The sequence below is a fragment of the Mustela lutreola genome, chromosome 6, assembly GCF_030435805.1.
Source record: "Mustela lutreola isolate mMusLut2 chromosome 6, mMusLut2.pri, whole genome shotgun sequence".
Taxonomy (NCBI): Eukaryota; Metazoa; Chordata; class Mammalia; order Carnivora; family Mustelidae; genus Mustela; species Mustela lutreola.
Window position 1 is genome coordinate 25,134,892 of NC_081295.1, and position 20,912 is coordinate 25,155,803.

General features: G+C 42.3%; 1 protein-coding gene across 1 annotated transcript in view; it reads right to left on the bottom strand.

Annotated features, from left to right (window-relative positions):
- CRYBG1 (crystallin beta-gamma domain containing 1) overlaps nt 1-20,912 on the bottom strand; it is a 196,503-nt gene that overhangs the window by 11,518 nt on the left and 164,073 nt on the right. Inside the window, exons 8-16 of the mRNA XM_059176963.1 lie at nt 20,423-20,562; nt 13,889-14,015; nt 11,302-11,337; nt 10,119-10,273; nt 8,813-8,939; nt 8,578-8,723; nt 1,468-1,594; nt 1,230-1,262; nt 211-323 (exon numbers count right to left, since the gene is read on the bottom strand). Coding sequence (XP_059032946.1) covers nt 211-323; nt 1,230-1,262; nt 1,468-1,594; nt 8,578-8,723; nt 8,813-8,939; nt 10,119-10,273; nt 11,302-11,337; nt 13,889-14,015; nt 20,423-20,562 — 1,004 coding nt within the window. The remainder of the gene's footprint in view (nt 1-210; nt 324-1,229; nt 1,263-1,467; nt 1,595-8,577; nt 8,724-8,812; nt 8,940-10,118; nt 10,274-11,301; nt 11,338-13,888; nt 14,016-20,422; nt 20,563-20,912) is intronic.

The window sequence follows — 20,912 nt, forward strand, 5'->3', positions numbered from 1 at the left end:
AACCTGGTCTGCACCGCACCGGAGAGCGGCGTGGTAAGCCTATGCCCTCCGATGCCCAGTGCTCCGATGCAGCAAGGTACAGGTTCGTACAGACACGGGCCTGTCCCGTTTGGTGCTTTCACAGAATGCCAAGGTGTCCCTGAATGCTTGCGGACACGTGAATTCTCACCTCTCCACGATCGGGCTCTGCCAGCCCACTGTTTGACTTACCAGCCTCCTAAAACTCTGCAAGACTTGGTGGAAAATGAATCGTCAATTTGGCTGGTTGTTTCTTCAAACCCTTGACTGTGACCTTGAAACTGTGGTTCCGAAAACAACCGAATCTTTGAAAAAGTGAACAGAAAGATGTCCAATTATTCTCCTAAACACATGAACTTGTTCAGCCTTTGAAACGATGCAAACGTGAGCTGTTAGCTCCTGTGACAATAAATGGCTAGGAATTTCATAAATCCTTTAATTTTCTACTTCTGCAGTAATGATCAATTAGAAATACTTTGGCTGCCCCATTCATGCTGCTTTAATTCAGAGACTTCAAAGGCCAGCCCGACCATAGAGGCGGGTTTCTATAGAACACCCTGTCGCAACAAGCTGTGAGGCATTTTAAAGCTTTATTGTGGCCAAAAGTAATTGTTCATCAGTTCTAACATTTACAAGAAATTATATTTTGGAAACATAGTATAGTTTTCCTCCCTCTCAATGGGAGATACTTGCTGACTTATTAGAAACTTGTGTATGCCAATAAAGGAGGCTACAGTGGTGTTTGCCCCTCTGTAATTAGGGCTGTCTGAACTCTGAACACGTCCATTAAAAAGCCTCAATAACAAATGTAACACCTCAGTTGCAGTTGGCATTCAAAGGCTTGAGTGAGAGGCCATATAAAATGTTTGTCTAATGTGGACACAGCAAAGATGGAAATTCATTTTACTGTTTAGAATAACTACATGTGTTGTTTGAGATATTAATCTTAGTGTATTAATGTAAGTTGAGCCAGCATAATGATATCAAATTCAACTTTATATCATAAGAGCATTTTATAAGAAATATTTAGATATGGGTATGTGTTGTCAAGCACGTAAAGGAAACCTAAATCTTATTTTTAAATTGTGCTTTCAGGTATAAAAATGGGTGAAACTAACAAAATATCCCAAATGTCTCACATTTTACACATAAGATGAGCTTTTCAGTGGAAGCCCCTAATTATAAAAAAAGGAGATTATTTTTTAAGTTACCTGATTTTGTCTCCTTGGGCCAGTGAAAGAATCCTAAAAATTTTTAAAGGGAAGAGAGAAGGAAATGAGTAGAGCAGACATCTCGAAAAAGTTTTTTCTTCTAGATCATTAGCAATCACTGTTAAAAATAATTTCAGAATAGTTTCTACAGTGTTATGAATTACATGAACCAGAAGTACACATTAAAGAACTCTAGAATTCAGTTAAATATTCTCATATCAAAGTATTAACTCCTTACCAAACAAATGGGTTGAACTGAAGAGATCTTACAACTTTTGCCTCCCCAATCTTCAAAACTGGTGTACAAGCCTTTATCCAGTATATACTGCTCTCCTGTGAAGTCAGGATTCTCATAGGCTACCCATCTAAAGAAACAAAAACAATGACTTGTTAGAGTTCACAGTTTACATGTATAATACAACTATCAAACCCACTTAGGAAAATACGTAAAATAAGACACTTCCATTTGTTTGAATAATCAGTAGTTTTGATTTTTATGATTCTCTGTTAGTCTTTTGGGAGACCTGTCTGTATGACAAATCAGAGTGACAAGGGAAAAGTATCCTTCCCTGAACCTTTTAGCGTTCTCACTTACCAAATCCTATTCCCCAAGAAAGCTCCAGTGGGTATATTTGTCTTTCTAATTCTGTTCTAAGGAAATAATCTGGACTTCCAAGAAGTACTTATAACATTCTTTTAGTAAGCAAGCAAGAGTTCTTTTTGTTATTGACCTTAATATTTTTTCAGAAAGATTACAAGAAACTATGTCTCTATTATACAACAAAGCACAGTGGGAAAAAAAAGCTCACAGAAGAAGTCCTTTAAAAAAATAATGCTAGGGGAGAACTGCGTATACTAAGATCTAGAGAGGGGACAGACTCCAGTGTACTGGGAAACTATAGAGAAACTGGGCATTCCTGGGGAAAAGGAGACTCCGGCGATGGGGGAGAGAAGGAAGCTGGAAGGGAGGAAGTAGAGGCAGAAGTGTGATACTTCTTGTACAAATCATAGTCATTTTCCTCTTCGGGTGAAAAACACGTTCTTCAGGTTGGCAGGTATACACAGAGAGAGAACTCTCGTGCTGTGTGCAGGAAATTCAAACCCAGGGAAGTAGAGAACTACCCCTGAGCTTAAATATTATTTGAAACGATAAGGATGATTAATAATTATGCGACCTTCATGTTCTGTGTAATGATCTTGATGCGTAAACACGTCGGTCAAAGTTCAAGAGCTGGATATCTTTATAAATATATTGCTTTCCTTTTTGCAAGGCCGTCACAACAGTTCAAGGATTATTTGGGTTATAAGTTTTGTTTCTTATGCAAACCGTTATGATTTTAGCCAAGTTGACTATAAAACAAAATTCTCCATATCCTGAGTGGATTTATGTCCATTTGCTTGATAAAAAATTGCCCCATGTTTACCATTAAAAAACAAACCAACAACATACCAAAAATGCAGCTAATTAATTAAAATTTTATTGGGGACAGGATTTCTGACGTGACCTATGTAGAATAAGCAACACTGATCAGTCAGAAATACTAAACTCTCTCCTGGGATGTTTTCTCTCACCTTTCAAGTGATCTACATTCAGAAGATAATCAACCAAACCAACTTATTGATGCTGCTTCCCAGCCAAAGATAGCCTTTGAAAGTTTTTCAGTTCTGTTATATTCGAAAGATAACTCAACATTTCCTCCTGAGTTCATTCACTGCCTTACTGATCCGCTCACAGCTGAAAAAGGACTAACACCATGTGCCTGTATATTTACTCAGAACTTTCCAAAATGCTTTCGCATCTCTGACCACAGTCAACCTAGGGAGGAGCAGGTCCTCCCATTTTACAGAAAGGAAAAGCTAAAGACACAAAAAAGTGAATTCACTGATTCTTCAACAAACATTGACTGGTCATTTATCGTGCGCCAGGAACTAGAGGGCAGTAGGCATGCAAGGTTGGAAGGGACAGTCCCTGCCCTTGAATTTACTGATGGCTGAGAAGTAGCACATGGGATTATTTGCTGGTGTTTGTTCTGGCTGGGAAGGGACCCGTTCAGGGTGACACAGAGTGACACCACTGATGAGCTAGTGGCCAAGGATGCCTGGACTTCTGACTGGGTCTCCTGAGGCTCCCCACTCTGTGTCATGACCCAAGCTGCCGCGTGTCAAGTCTCCTTTCATTTCCTCTTGTGTTAAGCCATACTTAAAACAGTCCAGGGGATGCCTGGGTGGCTCAGTGGGACGCCTGGGTGGCTCAGTTGGTTAAGCGGCTGCCTTTGGCTCAGGTCATGATGCCAGCGTCCTGGGATCGAGTCCCACATCGGGCTCCTTGCTCGGCAGGGAGCCTGCTGCTCCCTCTGCCTCTGCCTGCCTCTCTGTCTGCCTGTGCTCACTTGCTCTCTCTCCCTCTATCCCTGACAAATAAATAAATAAAATCTTTAAAAACAAAACAAAACAAATAGTCCACACACTGCATAACGAACAGGGTATGACTTGACTGTCGAAAGGGCTGGACTTCAGACAAAATCTCAAACGCAGTCACTATTAGGAAATGAACAGCAATCAAGGATAAAAAGAACACCGCAAAAATCTCCAGCGTCAAGGAGCTTAGGACAGCGAACTTCTGCACGCACCCTCCTGGCCGTCTGAACAGAGTAACTGCTGGTAGGCCAGCCAGTCTGTTTTAGGAAACACTGCTCCGCTACTTCAGAACCTCATCAGCAATTTTTAAAAGCCTATTCTTAAACACTGTGAGGTCAGGAATTAGGAGACTAGTTCTAGCTATGGTCGTGACATTAGTTTCCAGATAACTTTGAAGGGGTCACTTAACTTTTGTGAAAGGTCGTATTTTCATCATAGGTAAGGGGGTCCGCCAGGATCCCAGCGCTGACATTGTGTGGGGCTGTACAGAGTCTGAGAGCCTCAGCCTTTGGCATATGAAGAGAAGAGACACTCCAATGGGAGCATGGGATCCTACCGTGTGGGGAGGAGTTTCTGCGTAGCCGAAATACTGACAAAAACTAGGACTTAAAAAAAAAAAAGGAAGGGGCACCTGGGTGGCTCAGTGGGTTAAGCCTCTGTCTTCAGCTCAGGTCGTGGTCTCAGGGTCCTGGGATCGAGCCCCGCATCAGGCTCTCTGCTCAGCAGGGAGCCTGCTTCCCTCTCTCTCTCTCTCTCTCTGCCTGCCTCTCTGCCTACTTGTGATCTCTGTCTGTCAAATAAATAAATAAAATCTTAAAAAAAAAGAAAGAGAAAAGGAAAAGAAAAAGAGGTTAAGCCATATCAAAGTATTCCTAGCAGTCTCCGCATCTGAAACAAGTTAAAGGAAATCAGAGGGTTCAAAGGCCTTTTTGCTTGATTGACTTCAAGGTTTGGAGGGAAAAAGGCTGTGAATGAGGAGAGACGGACCACAGGAGAGAAGGCAGCTGAGTGAGTCTTGGAGGAAGCTTTATCTAGCATGTTTTAAATATATATATATGCATATAACTAACAAGTGAGAATACTCTATTTCCCTATAAAATAAAATAAATCACTTCTAAGGAAACACCCAACACCACATAAACCTAGCTAATTCATGGAGGTTGAAGCAAAAAACCACTTATTAAGATGTTACTTGAATTGACGGTCATGGTCATGCTGTTTTCCTTCGGAGTTGTAGCCCCAGATGAATCACCCATTAAGAGGAGGGTAAAAATAAAACCCCAGAACTCAGACTTGAGATTCTCGCTTGTATCTCTGACTTCTACTTGAGACTTGTAAGAAGAAAATTCCTTACTGTCCTTGCCTCAACATATTCTGTACACGTGAATCAACACTTCCCTGTTTACAAGGCTGGGGGGGGGGGGTGGGGTGGGCTGAGAGCGAGTACGTGTACCGGCAGGTCCCAGCCTGGCGGAGTCACTGCTCCGAACTCCCGGGTGGCAGGGCAGACTGGCCCTTCCGTGGCAGAGAAAAGGAAAAAGAAATTAAAATGATGGCACTCTAAGTTTCTTAGCTGGACTCTAGACCTAATTCCTTTTGTTCTTGGTTTTAAAAAAAACGAGCCCAGTTTCCACCATGTGAACAAGGACATAACCCAGAACTTGACATGGCTTGGTAGGAGCTGCGAGAGGGAGTTTCTTCTGATGTTGCGGTCAGAAATGGAATGCGGGGCCCGGCGCTTCCGTGGCTGGATTCACGAGCATCCCTCCTGCAGGCTGGGCTCTGTTTTTGAGCTAAAAATGAGTTTACCGCCCAGGGAATGTGTTACCCATGTGATAGTGAATCTCCTGGGAGAGAGCCAGAACAGGAATCTCAAAAAAGTTTTCTGAAAAGAGTTTGCGTTCCATACTGTGAAATGAAGACACAAACTAAAATTCTTATTTGCCAAGAAGAATAAAGTCATTAAAGTCACTTTTCTTTGAAACTATTAAAAACAAACAGGCCGGACTTCCTCCCTTGTGTTGGCACACCTCAAGCTATCTACCTCAGGAGTCCCAGGTCCACTGCCACCTCTTCAGCCGAAGTCTTCCCTGCACACAATCTGGAAATCAATCTCTCTCTGCTCAGTATAATCTCTAGGTCTTTTGTAGCTGTCATTATGTTTTATATGGATACTGTGACTTCTGTGAGAACTTAATAGAATGCTTTGCATGTAACAGACCTCCATCAATATTTGTCAGATAACCAACTAAATGAACTATGAGGAAGCAGCTGGCCCTGATGAATACAGAAGCCCTTCCACAACCTCAGAATTTAAAAGGAAGTGGTGTGAAGGGGGTGATGTGTGCACACCTCCCTTCCACTTCCCCCAATACCACAACTCAACTGCTATCACCAGAAAAAAGGCCTAAGCCAGGAAATACAACAGAAATGACTAAAAATAGAAACCTATAAAAGCAACATTTATAAAGGAAGCTAATTTCAAGTAAACAAAGGCTGAGTTAAAAAAAAAAAAAAAAAAAGACTGGCTCTGGGCATGATTCTACCTGTGCTAACAGCAAAATCTACAAAAATGCCCTAAGGGAATTCTACCCAGGATCCTTTGCTTCCTCTGCTAGGACGCATGACTGGACTCTGACTAATGGAACCAACACACCTGGTGAGTACCAAAGTGTACAACTGTTTTTCCAGACTGAACTGGTCATTATTTTCCTTGTAAGTAATTAGCTTTAAAGGCAATCTAAAATACTAAGAACCATGGCAACATTTCAGATGACTTCTGCCATGCCGTACCTTTCATCTATGGCAGATTGTAAAATGTTAGGGTGTCATAGCAGGACCTGGTAGAAGGCATGTCCTGCTGGGAATGAAGACCCAGAAGTCCTGGATGTCACCCTGTCAAGATGGCACCACAAGCAACAGCCTACACAAGGATTTGGCGAATGTGACTAATAGTAAAACATTATACTGTAGACACATCTCAGATATCCAGGGATCCTATGGGAGGCTCCACAAAATACGACAGAATTGAGGTTAGAATGATCCAAATAGCCTATGTTACTCTTAAAAAAACCTAGCATCCAACACTTTCAACAGAACCCATGTCAAATAATTTCATCTAATTATATAAGAATACTCTCACCTATAACAAATTCTAACTGACACCAACCTGGATCATAAGGATAATTGTTTAACTTCTTTTAATAGACATGTATTTTGCCCATCCAGTATCTGTCCTCATTTTTTCTGACGTTCCTGGGAAATAACTCACCCCAGTCATATATTAAGTGGCTCCTCTGGGACTGGCCCTACCCTGCTCTGAGACTGGGCACATCACACAGGCACAGTCGTCTTCTTGACTACAGAGATTGATTCAGGCAGGTACACATGACCCAAGCTGAGAGAATCAAAGTCAAACCTGGAACTCTCATGGGAAAGAGACGCTCTTTCTGCTGGACACAGTGAGAAGAACAAAAAGCAATGATGCTGCCATAGGCCACCAGATTTAAGTGGCCTGCCTAAAACAAAGCCAGCATGGGAAAAAAGCCCAGTCAGGAGACAGAGAGCAAGTTCTAATGACAGTGTCTAAACTTGACATCCAGCCATAACTGAAGCAAAAATCTTTTCCAGGACTTTCAAGTTATATAGTCGGATAAACTGCACTTTCGTCACTTCTAGCAGTTTAGGTTGGCTTGCAGTCATGTATATCCTGAAGAATCTTGACTGATCATCTTCCAATAAAAGCTTACCTTAGCAATAATAGAGCATTCAATTGCTAACTCCAGCTACACTGAAACAGTAATTTTTATGTCAAAATAATAGTGAAGAAATAAAATGGAGCAGATGTAGGGTGTAGGGGCTCTGGGCAGGCCACCCCAAAAATGACCACAATGGTGTATCGATTATTTCAAAGTAAAGTTACTTAAGAAGCAACCTGTGCTAGGGACGCCTGGGTGGCTCAGTGGGTTAGAGCCTCTGCCTTCAGCTTGGGTCATGATCCCAGGGTCCTGGGATCGAGCCCCGCATCGGGCTCTCTGCCTGTCTTTGCCTACTTGTGATCTTTGTCAAATAAATAAATAAAATCTTAAAAAGAAAGATTTAATAAAAAAAAAAAAAAAAAGAAAGAAAGAAAAAAAACAACCTGTGCTAAAAGGACTATCAGACCCTCCTCTGCCTTTCAGAAAACAGGAAAAAATCTCCCATGTGAAAGTTACCCTCCTTATAACTGGTAACACAGTCTCATCACCAGAGACAGGAAATTTAGAGCTGAGAAGTCTGTATGAACAAACCCTGTTACTTTTTACTACTTTATTACATTAGCCCAAATTCTGTTTAGAATTTCTTTCTAATCAAAGCTTCTTTGGGTCTCAATTTCATTATCGGACCTCCATGAGCATGTAATTAACTTTGGTGCTTTTTAATATTTTTCTCCTGTTCATCTATCTTATGTCAATTTAATTCTTAGACCAGCTAGAAGAATCTTGATGGGTAAGAGAAAATTCTTCCTCCCCTGCAAGGACATAGGAAAATTGAATGGGACTTTATCCCAACTTCCATTTTCTAGTATCAGATCATTATTTTTTATTTGATTCCTGCATAAGAAATCCAGGAGATCTTTCCATGTAGAATGATAAGAGAAGTAGATCTGTGGATTTCTATCATGAAACCCCCAAATCTACTGTCTACTGCAATGTGATATTATACATAAAAAAAGACTATATGAGAAAGATCTTAAAAAGCAGTTATGAAAATATGTAGCAGTACATATTAAATGACTGATTTCATATGTAGTTATTGACATGCTTATTTACTGAGTGCCTGTTCTGTGTCAGAGATACTATATTTGGGGATTAAATTAAATTAAATTAAATTAATTTAATACAACCCAAGATAAAAGTGTTTAAAATCCCGACTGGGTCATTTCACTTACACTCCACTCAGTACATTAATAGATTGTGTCTTCAATCCATATCCGGTCTCCTTTAGGTTAGCAACAATTCCTAATACGTCGATACTGGAACCTTTGGATCCAAAGTTTTTTTCACTGTACATTATCATATGAGCATTTGAAAAATCCTGTTAAGAAAAAAATTCAAAATTCAAACGCTAGCCATTTATCATTCAAAAAAGATCAAGTATTCTCTATTAGGTTTTCTTTAACTTACACCTAATATAGGCCGTAAAGACTGAAGTTCTCCACTGTAACCTCCCCAATCTTTCCAGTCCTTGTACTCTCCTTCTTCAAGCAGATACTGATGGCCTGTAAATCCAGGCTTCTCATAAGCAACCCAACTGCAACAGAAAGAACATTAAGGAGTAGTAGTTTTCATCAGTGTTAGAAGTGTCCCCATGTACTTATGTTTCATTAACAGACACTAACAGTTATGAAGCTAGACAGAGACTCATGCACTATGACTATTGGAATTCTCTAAGATTTAAGAGACTAATGGAATGGCCCCCTAAAGAACAACATAAGGAATATACATCAATGTTCTGTAAAGGAGTAGAGGGAGTATGTGTGTATATGTGTATGTGTGTATGTTTAAAAAGAACGGACTCAAAAGAACTTCAGCAGGAGCCCCTGAGTGGCTCAGTCAGTTAAGCGTCTGACTCTTGATTTCAACTCAGGTCCTGGTCTTAGGGTTTGGGGATCAAGCCCTGCATTGAGCTCTGTGCTCCATGGAGAGTCTGTTGGAGAGTCTCTCTCTCTCTCTCTCTCTCTCTCTCTCTCTCTCTCCTCCTTTGCCCCTCCCCCTCCACTCACATGCTCTTTCTCTCTCAAATAAATAAGTAAATCTTAAAAAAATAACTTCAGCAAATAAAACTGGATAAACTTTCTTCAGTGACTAATTAAAATTTCTTTGCCTATTTACAAGATCACTTTCAGTGTATACTTCTAACAGAAATACGTAAGATCGATAAAGTGTAAAATATCATAAAAAATAGAAAGTAAACTAATAGTTCAATTATTTTTTTTTAAAGATTTTATTTATTTATCAGAGAGAGAGAGGGAGAGAGAGCGAGCACAGGCAGACAGAATGGCAGGCAGAGGCAGAGGGAGAAGCAGGCTCCCTGCTGAGCAAGGAGCCTGATGTGGGACTCGATCCCAGGATGCTGGGATCATGACCTGAGCCGAAGGCAGCTGCTTAACCAACTGAGCCAGCCAGGCGTCCCTAATAGTTCAATTATTTGGAGCATCATATTAATAAACAAGATATAGATTTGATCAGTGTGGGTCAACTTATTAGTCTTTCTCAGCTGACTGGCCCCAAACCAGCCCTTTGAACCACTGTGTCAAATCTAGGTCCCAGCTGACCGAGAATATGTTTGAAATTCATTTTACCAATTATCTGGAATGGTTTTCATTTCACGGTGGTGGAGGTGTGTGTGTGGGGGGGGGGGGGGAGACGTGTGTAATACTTTACTAAAGGGATAAAAAAGAAACCCCTCCGGCTACTCCCCCCTACTCACATTCCTCTCAGCACTTTCATGGAGCCCACGGACGTAAATGGCAAACTGTCATCTGTCTTCTCTTCTGTTTCATCTGCTTCCGTGATAAAACTGCACATTTCTGTTTCTAATTCCATACATTTTCCTTCAAAGAAAGGCTTTTCATAAATAACTACCTATAATAGAAATGAGACAGATCAGTACTTGTAACAAGTTAAATGTTTCAACAGCTAAATATTAAATCAGTCATTTAATAACATATCACTAAATCCTAGAACACAGAACTTTCTGATCATAGTTTTAAAAATAACTGAATGGCAGTATCATCATTTTAAAACTCTGAATCTTTTTCCTGATGTGGTACAGCCCAAAGCCAGGTTCGAAGGGCAGTTTATAAATAATTGATTTTAAAAAATTGGTTTTGTTCGATGGCTAGAACCGATAGTTAGAATTTTGCTTAGGACAAACTAAGGAACCAGAGGATCCTATATTGCTTTAAAAATGAAATACAGGAGTGCCTGACTGGATTCATTGGTAGAAGCATGCAGCTCTTAACCTCAGGGTCATGAGTTCAAGCCCCACATTGGGTGTGGAGCCTGTTTAAAAAAAAAGAAAATAAAATAAATGTGTCATAAATAAATGCGTACAAAGTAGAAATAGCAGAAAGGGAGATCTTGTCTTGAGAACTCAGTTTTTTCCCTGGCTAACTGGCAAGCAGCAACTGGCCCTGCAATTAGTAAATACAACCACAAATTATAAACCGAATACAATGATGAGCCTCTTAAGCCATGGCCACACATACTGGGAGGGATTATTAGTGCCATTAACCTCATCTTCCAGTCAAAGGGATGGCATGTGTCAGTTGGGATGACTGCCTTTAGCTGCAGTTACGTTTGCTGATGTGTAAAATCACATTATCTTCATGGGCATGGAATGGGAATAAATTTTTTATTTTTATTTTTTAAATTTTTAAAAATTTTTAAAAAAAGATTTTATTTATTTATTTGACATACAGAGATCACAAGTAGGCAGAGAGGCAGAAGAGAGGGAGAGAGGAGGAAGCAGGCTTGCTGCGAGCAGAGAGCCCGATGCGGGGCTTGATCCCAGGACCCTGAGATCATGACCTGAGCTGAAGGCAGAGGCTTTAAACCTCTGAGCTACCCAGGCGCCCCGAGAATAAAATTTTTAAAAGAAACATTTTTACCTTGGGATCTGTAGGGAATTCAACTTTACGTCCACCCTGAAAAGAAAAATAATATGGTCAGAAACACAGCTCTTGGTGGAGACAGTCCTGTTTTGTATGACCCACAACAGCCGGGGGTCAGCGGGCCGGCCTCCCAGCCTCTGCTAAAAGTGAGCGGGCGACGGTTCTGACGTCCCAACGATGCGGACGGCGACTGAGGAAGGCCGTGTGGAGCCAAGGCGGTCTATAAGCTGGATCTGCTTGGTGGGTTTGTTTTTTAACCCAATAAGCTATGTTTTTTGTTTTTGTTTTCCCATTCAGAAAATGTCTCATGGACATGCATCTCTCTCATGTCCCTTAAAAAGCAGTCCTAAGTTCAGACAGCCCTGGACACAAGTTCTTGGTGGCAGCCACCCCAGCACCATCCAGCCCCTTGACGGACTAGCTCTCCACTGGGCTCCCGCTCTTGCCGGGACTTGCACGAACCTGGCCAATCTCCACTCCTCTCTCAGTTCAACTCCCTGCCGTCCTCATCCGAGGCTGTTTGCTGCCTTGCCTCTGCAGGCACGGGATTCTGCAACCCACGGCTTACAACATCTTTGAGTTCACACAAGTTCACTCTAGGGTCTGGAGGACTCTTGTAATAATTAGATGAGCTGCTGGCTAGAACTTACACTAGCCCAAAGGATGGGTCTGTGGGGTTGGTTTTACTTTTAAAACAAAGTTGTTGTAAATCACCCAAAAACTCATGAAGAAGAAGCCACAGAGAAAGCTATTATTACACGGAAATGATAAACGGGTAAGAGTTAAAATCGGCAGCAGGAAAGTCAGGAGAATATTTTCCACCAATCTAGAACCGTTCTTTCTTTCTTTCTTTCTTTTTTTTTTTTTAAGTGCAGCCAAAGGTACTCACATGCACCAAATGAACAGTAATTATAAAGGAAGGTTGCTGATTTTATCAACAAACCAAAGCAGAAACAACCAAGTGCAGTATCTCCCCCCATTATCAGCATTTCACTTTCCAGGTTGTTACCCGCGGTCAGTCACAGTCTGGAAGCAGAGGCTCCTCCTCCTGACTCAAAGTCAGAAGATCAGGGGTCGCCTAACTCTGCGTCAGGACGCCCACGCCCCTCACCTGGCTTCACCTCGCCAGGCAGGCACTTTACATCTCACTGCATCACAGGAAGGGCGATTAGAGTACAGTAAGATGTTCTGAGAGAGGGACCAAGCTCACACGACTTAAACTACAGTATATTGTTTACTTCTTCTATTTTATTATTACTGTTCATCTCATACTGTGCCTGATTTATAAACTAGGTTACAATAAATGTATAATTTAATTTCTAAATTAAACGTTATCTATCATATACATATAGGAAAGAGACATAGTATATATATAGGGTTTGGTGCCATCCATGATTTCAGGCACCCATTGAGGGTCTTGGAAAATATCCTCTGTGGATGGGGGCAGAGGGGAACTAAGTGTACTAAGCACCCATTTCAAAAGTATCTTTTTCCAATGCCCTGAGCATTACAGCTTTTATATCATTTGAAATAGTCTTCAAAACCTGGGACAATTCTTTCATATAGTCACAAAACGAACTGAACTTTGTTCTTTGCAAGTGATTTTTTAGAAAAAAATCATTTATAATGAAAAAGTTATTTATAATGCAAATGAGTTTTGCATCAAGACCAGCAAACACGGAAGGAGGTAATTAACCCACAGGCTTTGGAAGGAGGTAAAGTTAAGATAAAAATTATCTCCATGACTTTCTAATTTGTTTCAAACTGACTCTAGAAAAGAGCCACAAAATGCAATTTCAGAAGCACAACTGTAACAAGAGCCTCCCTCTTGCCACAGGTCCTTAGCGAGCACCTGCTACCCTGCGCACACACCTGCTACTCTGCGCACACACTGTGCTCCCCACGGGGGACAAGACAGGAGCAACTGTCTTGAGTTTAGCAGGAGAGACAGAAGGAATATCGTAAAAGACAGGGACACGATGGAGAGGAAGCAGAGGCAGTGCTGGGGAGGATAATAGTCACACGTCCTGTCCCAGGGCTCCCAAAGCTGCCCCCACCCCCCAACTTCTCATTGCCACAGCTGGGCTGGTGCCCACCTGCCTTGGCCTTCCCAGCTCCGCCCAGGTTCACGCAGAACATTCCCTGACATCTCCATCTAGCACAGTGTTGCGTGGTTTTTAAGACCCAACTTGATTGAGCATGAAGATTTCCTAATCACATCATTCACATCACCTGAAGGTGGACTCCACCCGTCCTTCCTGTTTTTCCACCAGGTTTAGTTCTTCACTGTCTTCCCTTCCTAAACCTGCCGGGGGCTGCAGCTCTGTGCACTGAGTGCCGGCTCTGCAAGGCTGAAAAATGCCTCGAAGGCAGACAACGTGGGCTTATCCCCATTTTTTTTTTTTCCATCTAGAGCGTCCAGCAAGTCACCCTCTTATTTCCTCCAGCAAGAGGTTCCATCTGCTACAGATCTGTGTTTTTACAAGTCTGGTTTTATTGCTTCCAAGTCCCAGCCTGTGAACTATCAACGTCAAGCTGACAAAGAATCAGACTCCAAGAACGTTTTGTTAGATTTCGTTTTTACCATTTTCAGAGGTCGCATGGATCCAATGTACGCTTCTTCTGTGTCCCAGAAGGACAGGTCGGGGTATTCACCAGGTTCCAGGACAAAAGGCATACCCTGAAATCCAGGCTCTTCATAAATCAGCCACCTAAGTAAGCACCAAGGAAGAAAAGAGAGGGCTCATCATTTGTTTCCAGGGCACAGAGGACCCCACTGAGAAGAAAGGAAAGGAGGGGGAAGATGTGTATCTGGGCCACGAATGGGTACACTCGGGTATCAGAGCAACCTTAGATTCAAAGAGAATGTGCCATTATATGCTCCTCTTCTTGAGCTTTTACTTGTCCCCTTGTGGTTTTGTCCAGTTAGTTTTAATTTCTATGATGAATCCCTTCAAAGCCTAAATGTCTGTATCACTTCAAGTCAGAGCAGTAGTTACTTTGTAGCGCTCTATGTATTTAAAGAGGCCATAGCCAGGAAACTCAAGCTTGATTTTATTTTTAAAGATTTTATTTGACACAGAGAGACACAGGGAGAGAGGGAACACAAGCAGGGGGAGTGGGAGAGGGAGAAGCAGGCTTCTCGCCCAGCAGGGAGCCTAATGTGGGTCTCGATCCCAGGACCCTGGGATCATGACCTGAGCCAAAGGTAGACGCTTAACCCACTGAACCACCCAGGCGCCCTCAAGCTTTGTTTTTAAAATGTTTTAAAACGGCTACTTCTCACTTATAACCAAAGAATCAGATGTTCCACCTACTCATTTGTCACCATGCCCAAAACTAGTAACAGGTAACATCCACCTAGCACTTACGAGGAATGCTACCCGGAATTTGATCCAGTCCACGCAACAGAACTATGAGGAAGGAACACTACTGTCCCCATTTTACAGATGAAGTTAAGTAAATTGCCCAGGGCCACGCAGCTGCGAGTACCAGATACAGGGCTGATCCAAGCTGATTACAGAGCCAGACTCCTACTCATTTTTTGGGAGCACTTTTTCTCATTCCAAAAGTGCACATAATTTACACTTTTTTACAATGACTCAGGATCATCACTGGGAGCATTACAATGTGTGGTGGTGTCCTGGGGGCTCTGAAGGACTGTAGGGCTGCTTGCTCCCAGGCCCAAAGCTTTTTGAGTTCTTGGATCTGATTTTTACGGCTTTTCAATACCACACCCTTTTATCAGGCTTGTCAGCTGTCACTTCCGCTGTGGTCAGAGAACAAGCAGCCCCACCCTCCCTTCATGTGCTAGAAACCAGAAAACCATGCCTGTTAGAACGGCCTCGAAACACTGTGCACAGTCTCATCACTTTCTTAGTTCCCCAGGCGAGTTCTGGGAAGGGGAGGTTGTAGAGATGGGACGTTCATGTAAGGGAGGTAGTAGAACAGCCCCTTATACACAAACACAGAACTCTTGGTGAGCACTTATCTTCTCCAATTCCTTGTTAGTCTGGCCAAAGAGTCCTAGCTGGGGTATCTCATTATCCCCAGAACACCGTGCCGAGAAGAAGAAGGTGGCCATAAATAAAATCTTTTATCAACAAAATAGGTTTGATTCTCCTCTTTGCCTTCTCCTTCCCAATTTTGGCCCAAGGCACATTTTGGGTGATGGGTTTCGTTAAAGATTCCCTTGGATAAGCCAGTAGCTTCTCTGGACTCCCTAATTATACAGGGATTTACAATCAAAATCCTCCTGAAGACCTGTCAACACACACACACACACACACACACAAATGTTGACAGACTGAGTGGTATACGTGTGGATTAATTCAAAACAAATTAGTCCATGTGGTTAGAAGTCAGGGTACCAGTTATGCTGGGGGTAAGAGGATGGCAGGAGGAAGCACAAGTAAGGAGACTTCTGAGATACCCGCTATCTTCTATTTCTTGATCTCGATGATGTTTACTTCGCAAATTCACTCAGATTATACACTTATGATTTGTTGTGCACTTTTTTGTACAAATATCACACACACGTCAGTAAAAAATTAAGGGGAAAAAGGCTTATCTTTTAACAAATAGCACTACAGTGCCCTAAAACACAAGAAAATGAAGGCTAAGAGTGGGGTCCTTTAGACCTCCTTAGGTTTGAGGCATGAGAATTAGGGATACATTACCTAGTTCTTAGAGCTCTAAGCTCCCGTAGGCACACCACACCTGGGTTTCACACCCCCAACTAATGGCAGTTCGTCAGCAATGGTGCTACTGGTCTACCGAGCCAAGGGCCATGGAGCCTGAGTCCTCACAAGTGAATGGGTGGCACTTTCTGTAAACTCAGCACATGGCTCATAGGCAGGTGCTGGGGAGAACTGAGGGATAGCTGGGCACACGACCGCATTCAGGAGGCCTTCCCTTCTACAGTCTGAGGTGAGGGCATTTATTCACCTGATACGAAACACTTCAGTTTTCTCGAAGCAGGTGATTTAGTCACGTACCATTTACAGAAGGGAGGTAATCTGGGGCAAAGGGAAATTTGTCAAAAGACTGAACACAAACAGACACACTGGAAAGGACAGTTCCTCGATGAGCAGGAAGGAAACTCAAACCCACACTTATCAGGGTTGGGTGGACTTTGGAATCTCCAAAGTCGTCCACTGAGCGTGATTCATTTTTCCCAAGTTCTAGTCCCACAAGATACATTATTCACGAGGCCATCAGGAGAGGGGGAAACTATCTTCAGGCGGTGTTATTTCAGGTTCTAAAAGTCCTCCTATTTTCCCATGCACTTAGGTAATGAACTCTTACCTACCTTATGAATAAATAGTATAATTATAAAGTGTGAGCTTTTAAAAAAAATGATAAAAAATACATATTATTTCAACAACATCCCTTTGTATGTTTATAATGGCTATCTATATGTTGATTAAAAACATTCTGTAATTATTCTTTTAAAAATGCCTTTTAGCCACATAAGAAACATTGATCTTTTCTTGTTCACTTATCCTCAAACAGCATTTCCAGCTGGACCCTCAGTCTTACTCTCCAGGCACGGCTCCCTGGGAGTGCTGGCTATTTACAGGAACCAACTGGATATGCAAAAAAATATGAATATGCTAATTTGAGGTTGCTCTGAAGAGGGCGAGCTATGACTCTCAGAGGGGAAAATGTCCCTTTACAGTGGAGAGTTGTGGGAGGCACCAATTTTTAAAAATTTTTTCGGATTAAATTCAGTTAGTCAACATCGAGTACATCATTGGTTTCAGATGCAGTGTTCAAGGATTCCTCGGTTGTGAATGGCACTCAGGGCTCATCACAGCACGTGCCGGAGGCCCCAATTTAAACAAGCAACCCAGGGCGCCTGGGTGGCTCAGTGGGTTAAGCTGCTGCCTTCGGCTCAGGTCATGATCTCAGGGTCCTGGGATCGAGTCCCGCATTGGGCTCTCTGCTCGGCGGGGAGCCTGCTTCCTTCTCTCTCTCTCTGCCTGCCTCTCAGTGTACTTGTAATTTCTCTCTGTCAAATAAATAAATAAAATCTTTAAAAAAAAAATAAATAAAATAAACAAGCAACCCAACTCAGTACAGTTAATAGGAATCACATGCCGCCTTTTGTGATGCAACGTGACGATGTAGCACTACCCGTATGAAGGGTCCTTTCCACACCTGCATCTGATCACGCCTCTAGATGTAACCCGTTCAATACAGAAAATTCAGGCAACACTGGGACAAGTTAAATGATATGAGGAAATGCTCAGAGACAAAACCAGATTGTGGAATATTCTCTGACCTAAAACCTTGCAAGGACAGAAGTGTAAAATAAAGGTATGGGAAAACCACAAAATTCCAGAGAGAGTTTATGGGTGTGAAGTCGGGGGGATGGGCCCAGGGTGGGCCACGCTGGGTGCCGCTCGCAGTGCTGGTAAAGGTGAGGTCCTAAGTCAGGGGGCAGGCACACGGGGATCTGTCTTAGTACCAGGCTTCATAATTCACACATAACATCCTCTGTGTATATCAAATATGTCTCAATAAAATTGACAAGAACATTTGGCTATTCAAAACTGTCCCTTGACTTCTAAATTAAAAATTTTAGAAATTCCTCATTTTCCCCAAAAAGAATTTGACAAGCAATGCCCTTCTTGTGTGTATGTGTAGAAGAGTTTAACCCCTGTTACATAAGTAGGCCCTGGAATAAATCTAATGGAATCTAGCGGAGTCCCTCACATAGCAAAGACTTCTCGGCTACCAGTTCAGAGGACCGATGTGTCAAAGAAGCAAAATGGACTCAGGTGTTTACTAGCAGTTGAATTCTCCTAACCCATCAAGACTCCCCTCGAAGATCTATAAAAGTACTAATGACCTACTCCCAAAGCCAACCAACCAAGTTCAAGGACCCCAACTTGGAGCTGACCTCCAAACCAGCTTCCTATTATCGTCATGACAAAAGAAATGAATGGCCGTGAAAAACTGGACACTGTGGCAGGTTTGTGACTGGCCCCTGTGAGAGGAGTTAAACTCACTGCAAAGGTAAGAGATGTTACTTAGGAGTAGCTCTTTATGCCTTGACAGAGCCCAAGCCTGAGTCATGAAGCCTTCCAGACATCGAGATGAACATATTATAGCAGATGCCCATCTCGTTCTTTTAAAGAAAGGGGTCCTTCTCAATTTAACTTTAATATGTTAAGAAATAAAATATACTGATCTCTTTGATGTGGAAAAAACAACAACAACAAAAAAAAAACAACCAAGGGCAGCAGGAGATGAAGCCCTTGTCTTTGTTTAGATTCCTCCTTTCCTTCTCAACCACCAAATATAAACATGCCCAAGGCTCAGATGGCTTCCCTACTCCCTTTGAGATCTGTCCAGCACAGGATTTAAAGACTTTCTCCATGCTACCTACTCCTGAATTTCCACCTCCAGCTTCCCTCCTGAACCCCAGTCCCCCGTAGCCAGTCCTCTTCCTGTCCCCTCACCTGAATGAACAGTTGGCCCTTCCAACTCCACCTCTCAAAACAAAACTGTTTTCTCCATCCCAATCAATGCCGGGGTCCCAAACCCTAGCTATTTCTCAGCCCCTCACCGCTCACATACAGTCTGTCAGCAAACTTGACAGTTCTACCAGGAAAATGTGTCCAGAATCTGACCACCTCTCACTAGCACTGTCTAAGCCACCGCAACCTCTTGCCTATGTAACTTCATTGCCTCCTAACTGGTTTCTTTGTTTCCACTCTTGCCTCTTTATAGTCTATTTTCTACAGAGTAGCGAGAATGATTTTTCCAGAGCACAAGTTAGATCAAAATCCTCCTGTGATCCACCATGTCAGAGTCGTCTAAAATCCCTCCCAAGGCCTGCCAACAGGCCTCTCTGTCATCCCAATTCTTCAAGCTCACTGCATTCCAGCCACCTTGACCTCCTGGCAGTTCCCCAAACACACCCAGCAGGGCTTTGCAATCGCTTCCTGCCTGGGACTTGCCCTCTGCCCATCCCCCCTCGGGCATCTTCAGGGCTGACTCCCTCACTTCCTCCCGGCCTCCACTTAAAATGTCACCAGAGACCTTTCCTGCCATCCTATCTAAAATGGCACTACCACTATTCCTCTCTCTAACTCCTATTTCTTGTAGTATTTTCTCTCTGACACATTAACACAGGTATTATCTTATACACAGCCCACTGACAAAACTTTTGAGCCTTCTCGAATATATGAATATTTATAAAGGATATACACTATCACATAATATATTATGAATTTAACAGAAACCTTGCACAAAAATAAAATCATAAAAGGAGGAGATTTTAAGTGAAATATGAAGAAGCTTCAGCGTTTTTCCTGGCACCCCCGGGGCTGTCTTTTGCTGCACCGGGCTTGGTACTCCCCTTCAGAGGCCACCGTACTCAGGACTGACACCTGCACCTTCTGTCCTAATTTCCCCCATCTCAGATATTCCCACTTCCTTCCAAATACTTTTGCAGTTTCCTGTGATTTCTGAAACCAATGTCCTAGGGGCTCTAGATCGCATTGTGTGAAAATGTTCAAGGAAGGAAAGTACCACGTGTGTTGGCCTCCATCCCCCATGAGGTATCAGGAACACATGCTTTGGATTACCTCCTTTGGATTACCATGAAGGTAAAAGCTGTTACTCAGCTGGGTATGAATCAGGTTCCTCTGTGATAAGGAAATCCCAACATTAAACATGCAGTTTTTTTCCTCCCCGGCACTTCCCCTGAGAATGTTATTGTTTCTAAGAGAGCTGAATCATAGGAACTCAGGTACAAAAGAATCAGAATTTTATGTGCCTTATGAGAAAAAAAAAAACAAAACACAAAACCCTTTTAGTTAATAGGTACTTTATAGGACACAGATCAGAGTATCTCAAGTCTTTCCAGTAGGACACTCACAAAAAAGTTTCATTAAAATTATATTTGAGGGCCACCTGGGTGGCTCAGTTGGCTGGGCATCTGCCTTTGGCTCAGGTCATGATCTGGGGGTTCTGCGCTCTCTGCTCAGTGGGGAGCCTGCTTCTCGCTCTTTCCTTCCTTCTCCCTTTGTGTGCTTCCTCTCTCTCTCTCATATAAGTAACTAGATTTTTAAAAAAAAAATTGTATTTGAAACAAAATACTTACGTGCCCCAATGTACTTTAATGGAACAAGTCTTCTGCATTATACCAAATCCCTGCATCTCTTCAGTGTCGTCGAAGTAAGAATTCAGGAGTCCTAACCCTTCCCGTTCAGTGAATAAGTCAATCTGACTAACTCTGTAATCCTGAAGAAAGAAAGAAAAAAAAGCACATGTATTTAATAATTACACCATGTATTTAACTGTACAATAAGCTCATTATCCTTTCTTTTCAAATAATTACAACAAATTTTAAATACACACATACATTTCACAGAGTGCCTGCCATCTACCCCTACCCTGTCTTCAGCCACGATTTAGGAATATGTGACTTGTGAGGTAGCCATGTTGCTTTAGCCATCGAGCACGGTGTGACATTCAAGCAAAAATCCCCAGAAGTGTATTTCACTAGAGTTCTAGAACATATTTATTTCTCTCATCCTCACTGAAAAAACTGTTTGGCTTTCCTTGGTTACTAGAGTTTGAGTTGCTTCAGT